Source organism: Boleophthalmus pectinirostris, unplaced genomic scaffold (assembly GCF_026225935.1).
Source record: "Boleophthalmus pectinirostris isolate CB_2022bp ecotype Guang Dong unplaced genomic scaffold, ASM2622593v1 HiC_scaffold_3, whole genome shotgun sequence".
NCBI classification, from domain to species: Eukaryota; Metazoa; Chordata; class Actinopteri; order Gobiiformes; family Gobiidae; genus Boleophthalmus; species Boleophthalmus pectinirostris.
This window is the reverse complement of record NW_026571299.1, coordinates 12,571,674-12,584,116: the sequence shown is the minus strand read 5'-3', so window position 1 is coordinate 12,584,116 and position 12,443 is coordinate 12,571,674. Positions and strand designations below refer to the sequence as shown.

Genomic DNA, 12,443 nt, shown 5'->3' with positions numbered 1-12,443 from the left:
CTGTGACAGAGGATTGTTCTGTGCCTCTTTTGTGTTGGAGATGGTTCATATTAAACTTTACATGAATGCCAAGTTTAAATCCTCGCCTCCTCGTGTTGTCGTGGTGAATTACGCTGACCCTTAAATCAAAAACAACGGCGACAAGGCTACGATGGCAGTGTGTGTTGAGTCGACACAGAACTATACTTCGCCCTTAAAATTGGGCTTTAGGAGCACTGCAAAAGAACACAGCTTTAACGCTCCCAAAATCGTGTTGTCTGAGATTGCGATTTTCTGTCCAAAACGATAGATTGTTCAGTCTTAGTTCATGATCCTGTTTAGGTGTTTGATTTTCAGCCAAAAGGTCCAACTTTCATAATAGAGCTTCAGACAGAGCAGTGCGTCTTGATAGCATTACACTACATCAGCTGCCAAGTATCAATTGTTTGCTCTTCTTGGAATGAGCCAAAGTGGTAGGAAAGTGATGGGAAAAACTTAATCCCTATTCCCTACGCAATCTGACCATAACAGCAGAAGTTTGTGTCTTAGTGCACAAAAAAACACTGTTCGCTTTTTCAAATGTCACAGATAATATAACTTATTATTTGGCTGTTTATTTTTATATTTCTTTGACACCACCAAAACCTTTTAGCATCGATTCCCATTAGCCACGGGACTCCTCTGCTCCTCTATTGTGTTGTAGAAGGTCAAGGTTTGGAGTGGTCACATCACCACAGCTTCACACACACCGGGCCTCTGTCAGTTCAGCTCTGCACTGATCAATATGAGAGCTCCAGGTCTGTGTCTCCCATGAGCCGGGCTTTGACAGCTGAGCAAACCCTCTCAATCCCAAATCCATTCATATGAAAACTTCAATATTTGGACTGTCAATATGTGTGGTAATGCAGCGCACGGTGTTTGAGTCTCCGCAAACTTGAATGACGGTGCTTTGAAAAGACTGGTGAGGGCGGAGCAGTGAATAGCAGTGATGTTTGAGATTTTTTCCGCTCATTTTTCTATTTGAAGAAGAGGAAAGAGATGAGCTCATAGTGTGGAGTGGGACGGTGTGAATGTAGCTCAGAGGATTCGGATATTGGTGTTTACCCTAGAGTCAAGTAGAGCTACAATGAATCATAACCATGAATACTCAGTTAGTGAAATATTTATAATGATATTCTGATAAGCGTTATTGTTTTCTGGACTACTTACACTAACTCTGAAACACATACTGTATCAAAAAACTTTCATAACTGGGCCGGTAATTGGCTAATCCTCTGATTTGAATCCTGCTCTCAGTATAAACGTCAGAGGATGGTCAGTAGGGGTGTGGAAAAATACTGAAATGTCGATATATTGTGTAGTTTGATGTGATGATACAGTATTGATATCGTGGGCTGCTGTATCAATATATCGCCAAGAGTATTTTTGTTATATTTTACAAAATTATTTTGTTTCAGCGCTACAGTTTTGTTGCTTTTGTTGTTGAAGGAAACTCGTTTTTGAGACACATTTGACATTTCTAATGAGTAAAATGTTTGTGTTTTCATTTTAACTTTGCACAAGAAATGATTTAGCCATTATTTTTTATTGAGCTGTATCGAATCGATTTGAAATATGTCTTATCAAACTAAAAGCTCAGTGTATCAAGATGCGTATTGTTTCGTGGCCTATGTATCAAGGTATGTATTGTATTGGCAACTTCTTAATGAAACCCAGCCCTAATGATCAGATCTATTAACATCCAGGTTAGCGGTGTGCTTCCAGCTACCACAGATGAATACTGTCTTTGTCCTTGGGCAAGACACTTAATGCCACTCCCCTCCAAGGTTTGTGTACACAGTTGTATGAATGTGTGAATGAATGGGCGAGTTATTTCTTGATGTAAAGTGGTTTGAGTGACATGCCTTGTGTTACCATTTTTACAAAGACCGTGGCAATATTAAATCAAATGCAAAATGACAACTTAAACTTTTCATCAATAATATTTTAGAAAACATCAGTCACCATATTTCAAGAGAAAGAAGAGAAAGAATAAGAATATAAGAATAAGAATATTAGCCTATTGTGTACTGTTACATTCGATTTTTTTTTTGGTTTTAAGTGGACATTAACATCTTACACGGGACTACAGGTGAAAAAGTTGCTGTCTTGCCAAGTCTGGCGTACTTGCAGAAATGTTAATGTTAATATGCACTGTCCCTGAAATAAATAAATAAATTTGATTTTAATAAAAGTGAGACACAGTGAGCTAGTTGGCATGCTGCTGTGCCCAGAGGCTATTCTCAAGCTTGTCCTAATGTTTTCTGTACTAAATTTGCATTGTGTAACTTTTCTGGTGGAGGGTCCGTCAAATGCTTTTCTCCATGGAGGTGTTATTGCTTTTTCTGGAATATTTCACAGTATGGCATTAAAACCTGTCTGTTTCTCTGTGATGCTGGCAGATCACGTACAAAGCCCTGAGCTCGTGGGACCCCAGCGCTGACCTGAGCACGCAGAGAGGCAGAGTCTTCAAACTACAAAATGAAACCCAGCATCTCTTTGTGGGGCTGTTTCCCGGGACCACCTACTTCTTCACCCTCAAAGCCTCCACCAACAAAGGCTTCGGACCCCCAGTCACCTCCAGGATCACCACCAAGATCGCAGGTACCGTTATGTCTGTGGGCTCGTATCTCTCACCACAGGCTGCATTTAAAAAAAAACACCAGCCTCTGATTGTTTAGTTTGTTTGTCCAAAGTGACAATAAGAGCAGGGAGGGTCAGACTTGTCACTCACCTCCTTTCTCTCTCTGTCTCTTTGTCCACTGAGCGTCCATTTTCACATCTCAAGGACTTTTCTGTTGGAAATGTCACAGCCGTCATAAACACAATCAGACTTCCAGATTTGAAATGTAAATGAAGGTCTTTTGATAATGTTTACGATGGGGCACTATTTTTAAACAATCAGCAAAACTTTTGTTAGATATCTTTGTTGTATTAATGCTTTCTATTAGCTAGGCAGAGGTTTAGTGGCATTATTCAAACTCAGTTTACTAAGGAATAGATTTGATTTGCAATACAGATGCCAATCAGAGGCGGCGCTACCATTACGCAACAGTAGGCAGCCGCCCAGGGCCCCCCAAACCTTGAGGGGCCCCCCAACCAATTGCCCTCAGCACCACTAATGGCCGAGACCTCAGAGCAATTTGATTTTCTCTCAATATAACATTAAATGAGAGTATTTTACTTTTAAACAAGAAAACACCATCAAAATAGTATCTAATCATCAAATCTATTTTAACTGTCAAAGCACGTTAGAATGGACGAATCACCTTGACCCTGATTTGAACATAATCACAGCATAATGATAATCATATGTAATGGATGTAAACAAAAATGTATTTGTACTAGCAAAAAAATAAAACTACTTTCAGCTCTGGTTATCTAGTAGGCGATTGAACTAATAAGACAAGTTTTCAATCCAATTCAAAAAAAAGATCTCATGAACAATGGGGAAAAAAAAAATTGATAAAGATAATTCATATATTAAAAAAATGAAAATAAATACCCCTCCCACACCCCTCAAAAAAAACAAAACAAAACAGTGGATTATAGTGAGGACCCCAGTCTCAAGTTCGCCTAGGGCCTCCAAATTGCTAGCACCGCCAATGATTCCAATACAACAATTATAAAAACAAAAAAACTAACTTTTATCTAATAGAATGTAATTTTCAACATTAAATCATAGTACTTTCTTTTATATTACCATCCTGTGTAAGCCCTCAGTGGTCCAGTTAGGTTCCATAGTGGTCTGTGGGCTTATACTAGTCCATGTGCTCTTATACTTGTTGTTATAAAACTCAAAATCATTCTGAAGCTATGAAGGAAAGGTAAATTTTTGTGCTTGTCCATTTTTGTACTGACTTTTTTAGGATCGATACCTGCTCAAATGAATATGTAGTTCTGACGCTAGTTTAGTATCTAGATTTTCAATACTTTTGACGTAATATTTTGACAAAATTTTGAAAGTGGGACAACTCCACCTTTGGTCATATCACACCAACCCAAGTGTTCTTTCCCCCTCTGAGTACAGTCTGTGTAGTGAGTGTTGTTAAAACTGTAAAAAGAGTTTAATAATGACCACTTATTCTCTATTGCCCAAACTACAGCTCCCATGATGCCTGAGTACGAGTCTGAAACACCACTGAACGAAACGGAGACCACCATCACCATTTTACTGAAGCCTGCCCAGTCCAGAGGCGCTCCCATAAGGTGAGACTTTGTACACTTTGTATCTATTATCCATTCCATTGTGAGTTTCTTTACCTACTCTTTTCACAGCCAAGTCCACCGCAGCTCCCTTTTCTAATTTTCTTCTCTGGCACGCCTTTTAATTAAAAGGTGGACTCAGGGAAATAGATCTGTGAAATGTGAGAGTGGGTTCTGAGCTTTAGTGGTCTACTGTAAATCCCATAATACCACTGTGTTTACCTGCACAACTCTGCTCCAAAGTTATATACAGCAAAGGAAAGCAGAGGGGGGTGGATATTTGACTACTCCCAAAATGCTGTGGAACTTTAAAGGTACATTGTGTACCTTTTCTGGTGGAGGATCCGTCATTGCATTGTCTGGAAAGCTCCACACTATGGCATTTAACCTTTCTCCCTTCATGGAGATGTAACCAGACCAAGTTATAACTTAGATCTGTGGAGAGGCGGCCCCGCTCACAGACAGAATGCCTGTTTATCTAAGTGTTTTTGAGCTGTAAAACCACATGTAATTGTAGGTAGAGCTGTTTAATGCCATACTGTGGAACATTCCAAGAAGCAGGTGATGGACCCACAACCAGAAACTTACATTGGCCGGGCATACGAATTATTCACCGGGATGAGTTTGCAAGTTAAAATTTCAGTCACCAGAGCTGAGTTTTGCTGTTACAGAAATGCAAACAACAAGAAGCATGCTAACAGTGCTCTTCCTGTTTGTGGCTAGTGTTTTTTGATAATTGATGCAGCCAGAACATGTCTCATTTTGACCCTAAGAGCTGCTTTTACAGTATATCTGTTTAATGATACTAAAATTTCAACCTCAATTTCGATACTAAGGAATAGACTTGATAGGCTACTCAATACTGATTCCATGATGATAATAAAAACAAGCTTTATTTAAATTGTTGTACTTTCTTTTATATTACCATGTGTCCTTATATCTGTTGTCCAGGTTCCATAGCGGTCCATGGGTGTATACAAGCCTCTGTGGTTTTATACTTGTTCTGATACATTTATCACATTTAACTATTCAGGAAAGGTTCATTTTTACAATTTTTAAAATATTGATACTTGCCCAAATGAGTTAAATTTTCTATTCAAATTTTAGTATTGAAGAGTGTCTGGTTTTGATACTTGCTACAAGCATATACCGTATTTTTCGGACTGTAAGGCACACGGGATTATCAGGTGCAATAGCAATAATGTTGAATTCTCTCGTCTATTTTCATACACAAGGTGCACCGGATTATAAGGGGCATTAAACAAAACAAATGGACGACACTTGAGACTGATCCCTTAGCCCAGGCATGCTCCATTGGCAGATTGGCAGATAATTCGCCTGGCGATTCCTCCCTGTCTTGGTGAATGTGTATTATGAATGTGAATGTGGGTGGATAATTTAAGTTTGATTTTTTTATTTCCTACGAGGAGAACTCAAATATACATTGAGTAATAATGTGTTTAATGCAGCTTTGCGCACATTTGTTTACGTTTTACATAAGCAAAACTTAAAACCACATGGCTAATTTGCATAAGCTATAAGTGCTGAAAAGAAGCAGCTTGCTTCTTGTGCACTGATGCCGTCAGCTTCTGACCGCATCAGTAGGACACAACTTACTCCTGGCTACAGTAGCTGTAATGCTCCAACAATCCATCAAGCAGTGCGGCTTCGTAATTTACCAAAGTCGTACTAAAACATTTTGACAGATTTGTGAGTGCCATGAATCACATAAAATCAGTTTGAGGTCAATAAGCACAACCAGAATTAATACATAAGGCGCACTGTCGATTTTAGAAAATTAAACAATTTTAAGTGCATTTTCTAGTCTGTACAGTATCTACAGTACAGTATCTGTACTGGTTCAAGACTATTTTTACTTTATTACATGATGGATTTACGTATATACAGCTTTCATAACACATAATTGAATAAACATAAGGACTGCCATGTACTTTGAAACTCTGCAGAGAATACCCACTGACTCCTTGTATTAGGCCTGTGCTCTGCTCTCTAAAATCCATTAGTCTGAAAGTGATATTTTTCGAAGAACTCATCTTCGCCGATCAGTAATTATCTTTGATGAGAGCTGCCAAACGGAAAGCTGGGGATAATTGCCCGGGGCCTCCTTCACAGAAACATACATCTCCCTAATTGCGTCTAATTGTGAAGTGAGTTGTTGGCGTGTGGAGGACCGAGGTAATTGCGAGGGGCTCTGTTTTTGTCCCGACGCTGAAGAAGCCCTCAGCCAGTCATGAAGCAGTGCACACACATTAGACACAAGAGTGCTGTTAAAGGCAGGCTTTTAGGGCCATAAATACACGTCCACCTGCTTCTCACAACACTGCCTTTCCAGTTTCATTCTGAGCTCAAAATACAGCTATAGTCCCAAGCAGTGGTACAAGAAGTGTTCAGTTTTGTTATTTGAAGGTGCATTGCTTTTCTCCGTGGAGATGTTATTGCTTTGTCTGTAATGTTTCACAGTATGGCATTAATCACAGATGTGTGGAGAGGCAACCCCGCTCAGACAGAATTTCTGTTTTTGTAGGTATTTTTGAGCTATAAAACCACTTATAATTGAATAAATGTAAAGCAGAGCTGTTTAATGTCATACTGTGGAACATTCCTGGCAGACAATGACATATCCATAGAAACAAGAAGGTGACGGACTCTGAAAAGTTACATAGTGCACCTTTAAGTGAAATTGCAGATATCAGAGGCAAAAAAAAAAGTAATAAAAGTAAGTATAAGTAAAAAATAAATAAGTAAAAGTAAAAGTATGACATCTACTTAAGTAAAAGTATTAAAGTACCTGTTTAAGAATGTACTTAAAGAGTAAAAAGTACAAGCATTTTGCAGAGATTTTGAGTTTTAATAAAGCTTCAAATGTTTTTATTTTTGTTCAACAGGATTTTTTTTTTTTATATAGTCTATATGTTTACAATTATATAAACTATCTTTAATAAACACATCAATTCATTTCTTTATCTCCTCTTACTTCTACCCACAGCTCATATCAGTTGGTGGTGAAAGAGCTACGCAAATCCAAAAGTCGTCGTGCGGCAGAGGAGCCCCAGTGTTTCTCCGCTCCCTTCAGTTTCCGAAACGCCTCCATCTTGGACTCTTCCTACTACATGGCCGCTGAGCTGCCCCCCTCCAGCCTCACGATGGTACAGCCCTTCACTGTGGGGGACAACAAGAGCTACGGAGGCTTCTGGAACCCACCGCTGTCTCCAGCCAAGAGCTACAGCATCTACTTCCAGGCCGTCAGCCGTTCCAATGGGGTCAGTAACTATGGATATCTATTTTATATGTAGAGAAAAAAAATACTAAATCCAGGCATTCCAAAAAAAAGTAAGTCACACGAAAAGGGCTTTATGTAACTGCCCAAAGCCAGCTTGTTTCAACCTCCACTCATCTTCATCAGGGTTTTGATAAAATGGTAATTGTCACATTTTAATATAGTGCTTTTCGGGATTCGAATGACCAACCTTCGGATCAGTGGTTCTTGTTCATGATTTCTGTGGTATCTTGGTGGAGTTGAAGGTTCAAATCCCGCTCCCGACAGAAACATCATCGGTTGAGTGGCAGATGAATAATTTCGTGACCTTGGACAAAACACTTAACCCACCTCGCCCCCGGTGTCTGCATACACTGGTGTATAAAAGTGTGTGTGAATGGGTGAGTGGTCCCTTGTTGTAAAGGGCTTTGAGTGCTTTGAAGGTAGAAGAAATCTTTATAGAAATGTGACAATTTACCATAAAATCTTTAAATTTGGACTATATTTTTAATATGACCCATCAAAAGCAAAGACACGTTAACTATTGTAATGTGTTTTATCAAAGTATAGGGGTTGAGTCGGATAAGATAAATCAGATATGACTGTGTTTTTGTTTTCTTTGTTTTATTGAGAAGGCATTTCAGTTTTATCACGATATCTTTATATTGCCTTGAAACAAAGTAATCTTGCTCAGAAAGCTCACACTTAACTGTAATTAGTTAAATCCACCTGTCACTCAAAAGGAGTGGGTGGGAAAAAAGTGTTTGTATTTGAGTATAGAGACCGTGCATGTGACGTCACGGCCTTGGCGTGATCCAACGGCGGCCCAGCGAGCCAGACCACCAATAGACCGGTATTGTAAAGTTAGCACATTTTTGAGCCGTTCCTTTAATTTTCGCATTAAGACACATGCCGGAAAACCTTTGCGCATAGAGCTGTAATCAGCAGGGAGATAAAGACACATGGGTTCAGTTGTATCGGATGCCGGTCGAAGCTGACAAATGAGACAAGTTTAGTTGCTGTCAGTGTGCGAAATACCCATTAATATTTGGGGGTCCTCATCTCTGAATTGTTGAGCAATACAGACTCAAATGTGAAAAAAGGCCAAACTAGAGTCTGCTGCTGTTGCCCGAACTGCTCCAGGCTAATGTGCGGTGAGTTGCGTACAAAGTTCTACATGCTGCTGTTTTGAGTCTATGGTGATAACTTGATGAACTTGACCATTGAAACCTTTTGCAATTGGAGGAACATCGGGAACATTGGGCTGTCCCTGTCCGGGTTTGCATTGAGGCTTTTTATGAGGTGTGATGGGTTAATAATTTCGCGCACTGGCTGCCGTAAATCGGGAAATATATGACCCGACCACAGACAAGCCATGTTATTAGAATGCTAGTTTGTCGGGATCGTCAATATGGCGGCCAAAACAAAAATGGTCACGTGACTGCAGGTTCTCTATAAAGTTGCATTTAAAAGAAGATTTGTGAATCATTATATTCTTATTATTTATTTTTTGTTTAATAGGCATGTGAGTCTGATGATACAATATCGTCACGCTATGAACCTCATGGTACGATATTTATTGCGATATCATGGGAAAGCTCACGATTAGGGATGCAACAAAATCCGAATCTCTCGTTACAATATTTTCATAATATACTCACTGTACAATATTTATTGCGATATTTTGTGGAGGCTAAACATCTAAAACTGTTAATATGCTACTTTTTCCTCTTAAAATGCCTTGACAAGACATAATCCAAAGAACTAATACTTAAAAGTGCTTAGAACTGTTATTTCTTCTTGTAGTCTACGCTGAAATGGAGCAAAGGATCATGGTCTATGTAGTTCCCTCTGTCTTTTTTTTTTTTTAGCTATTGCTGCACCATAACACTTAATTTAAGCAAAGAGACTTGTGATTTGATATATTGTGAGAACTTTGTCGATACGATATCATGATATTTCAGTTATTGTTACATCCCTATTATTTAAAGAAAATAGAAAATTGTCACAGGGATTAGATCACAATTTAATTTTTGTTGCCGAACCCAAGTGTTCATCCGATCCTCTGTTGGTAAATACAGGAATAAATTGAGCTACTTTTTATGTTAAATGGCACTAAATATGTTTATCTTGTTCATGAAACCAGTATTGAAAATTAGGTTTTCAAAAAGAATTCAGTCAATATAATTTTTTTGCTGTATAGTCCACCCCATTCCAATTTCATTTAGGGTTTTTACTGTGTTGTTTTCCACCTTTGATTTCTATTTACTCACGGTTCACGGTTCAGCATAGGTATTAAAGAAAATGCCTGAAAGAGCCTCCACTGCCTTGTTCCATCTCTTTCTCTCTCTCTCCAAACCCGATCTCATCTTTTTAAAATTTCCATAAGTCTTAACCCACCGAGGATTGTGTTAATTTTCCACCGCTGTAACCACGGTAACTCCAATGCCATGATCTAATCTCCTCCTGATTTCCCACAATGCACTCGCCCATAAAGAGGCTGGCAACTCTTGGCAGAACACACATTAGGGGCACATTTAAAAGGTGTAGACCATTTTTGCCCTCAAGTCTGCTCACCTTGAACAACAATTAAAGAATGTACTCACATAATTTTTTTACTTTTCAACATTTAATTTAATTCATAATGTTTCATGGTTAAAGTTGCACTATGTAACTTCTAAGGTGGAGGGATGGCTACCTGCTTGTTTCCATGATGATGATAGTTCTTTGCACAGAAAAACATAAATTATCACTATATGCAGGCTTTCTTCCCCATTGATCTAAACATTGTATTTGATTTATGGGGAAAACAAAAAACAAAAACACTGGTCTGCAGAGCTCCCAAAGTCCAATCCTCTGCTTCATTTGCTGCTGTCAGTCAGTTTGGTGAGTAAGTGTTACAATTGCACTCGTAGATATCTCTGAAAAATATTTGCATTTTAAAAACTTGAGCTAACAAAGCTGGAGTCAGATTCTAGGACACCTTTCACCACATGCTCTGTTTGCTGTAGGGAGAATCATCGTAAGGACAGTGCCAGATAGGACACCAGTGCTGTAAAAGCTACTGACAGACACAGACCCTCCTCGCTCTCTCCAGCTCCTCCACTCTCTGCCTCACACACCCTCCTCCTGAGACCTGGGTCATTAGCATGAGCTCTGTGTCCTCAGACTGTAAACAGCTGTAAATAGGACAGTGAGGACACATGTGGACACAACACAGTGGACTCTGGAGGGACAGTGTGTGAGCCCCAGGGTGCATCATTTATACAGCACTGACAGTGCCCACCTCTGCTTACATGACAGTGTTCATTCAAAGAAATGTAAATAGACATAACCATAACCAAAGCATAACCTTTAAATGAGTAAATGTACTGAAAATGAAATCCAGTTACACGAGTAGCACAATCAAAAAGGCAATATGTACACCACAGGTGTGCATGTAACGCCTGTCCACAGATGAACAGTGTGATTCAGACAGGTGTGTGGTCAGTCATGTACAGCGCCTCCTCATCCATCATCCAGACATTTTGTGCTCAGACATTTTCTGCTCCTTTAACTTCACTCAGAGATGGCTCTGGTGCATGTCAGGGACAGTACACCCACTCACCGGACAAAGCTGGAGCATACAGCAAACACAGCCACGTAACACTTGTTATCTTGTTATAGTCATGCCAACAAAACTACAGAAGTCATCTTGTTTAAGAACCTGTTTCCACATAATTTTGTTAATTATATAGAAACAAGTGTATTCTTTTCTTTTTCCTATCCCTTAATTATTATTATTTTTTTTTTCTGCAGTAGAGATGTGAGATGTGAACCCCCTCCCCTTACCAGGGCTTTGTTCAGGCTCACCTGTGCTCTCTGGTCTTCAGACAGAAGTAACGTTACATAAACAGCATCTACTGTTGAAGTACGAAAATGTAATATGGCCGGGTTGGACCAATCTAATAATGATGGTATGATGGTGAGACTATTGACGATACAATATCACAATATTTCAGTTATTATTGCATTCCTAGTATGTGCTATTTGGAATAATCTTGAATTTGGCACCTCATCTCTTCTAATTGCATGTACCCAATGTGCTCGGAGTTGGGTGTCAGTGGGGAAATTTTGAAAACTGAGGTACGATTGTAATTGTTGATTAGCCGAAGATAACGGAACGAACACTACAATGACACATAGATGAAGAAACTGGGCCATTTTCTAATTTGTTCTAGATTTTGTCAGACTTACTACCGTGAACAGAGCCCGCTGGAAGTTGTCATCACATCACGAATGTCCAGGTTTTTTAAATACTAACAATGCCAATTCAATGCCAACTGTAAATTTGAATTTCCTTCTTTATCAATAAAGTATCTTATCTTTTTATGTGTTACTTATATTGTTAAGAACTATCCGTGAGACTTTACTGACAGGGTTACGTTTCCGTCACCAGATTTGTTTGAATTGCCAGCAGTTTTAATTCCACCTGACAGCCTGATCTAAATATAGAGAAGCATAAAGCCTGTACATTGTCCCTGATCGTACTCTGATGTGTGAAATGACAGCCACCTCAGCCGTTTGGTTTGATGAAGACAAATGGGGCGACAGGTGAAGAAGGCAATCTGTGGAAGACACTGAGTGCACATCAGAGTGACAGCCTCATGGAGCAGAGCGGAGCAGGAGACAGGGCCAGAGCAGGAATGAAAGGAGCTGGATATAGTACTCTCCAAAGATGCTTGAGGAGGAGACAGATGATGGCTGCAAAATTAGGGACCAGAGGGTGGAGGAGAAGACTGGACAAGAATGAGAGAAGGAAACTGGCTCTGGAATATTGAAAGTGTCTGTGGAATGTGATGCTCCAAAGCGTCTCCGCCAGACTTTTCAAAAAGAAATACATAATAAAAAACAAAACAAAAAAACATGTTGGAGGCCTAATAAAGGTGGTAACTAAGAACAA

General features: G+C 39.4%; 1 protein-coding gene across 1 annotated transcript in view; it reads left to right on the top strand.

Annotated features, from left to right (window-relative positions):
* LOC129410978 (receptor-type tyrosine-protein phosphatase T-like) overlaps positions 1-12,443 on the top strand; it is a 197,364-nt gene that overhangs the window by 160,185 nt on the left and 24,736 nt on the right. The window contains 3 exon segments of the mRNA XM_055160282.1: positions 2,421-2,622; positions 4,125-4,227; positions 7,232-7,505. Coding sequence (XP_055016257.1) covers positions 2,421-2,622; positions 4,125-4,227; positions 7,232-7,505 — 579 coding nt within the window.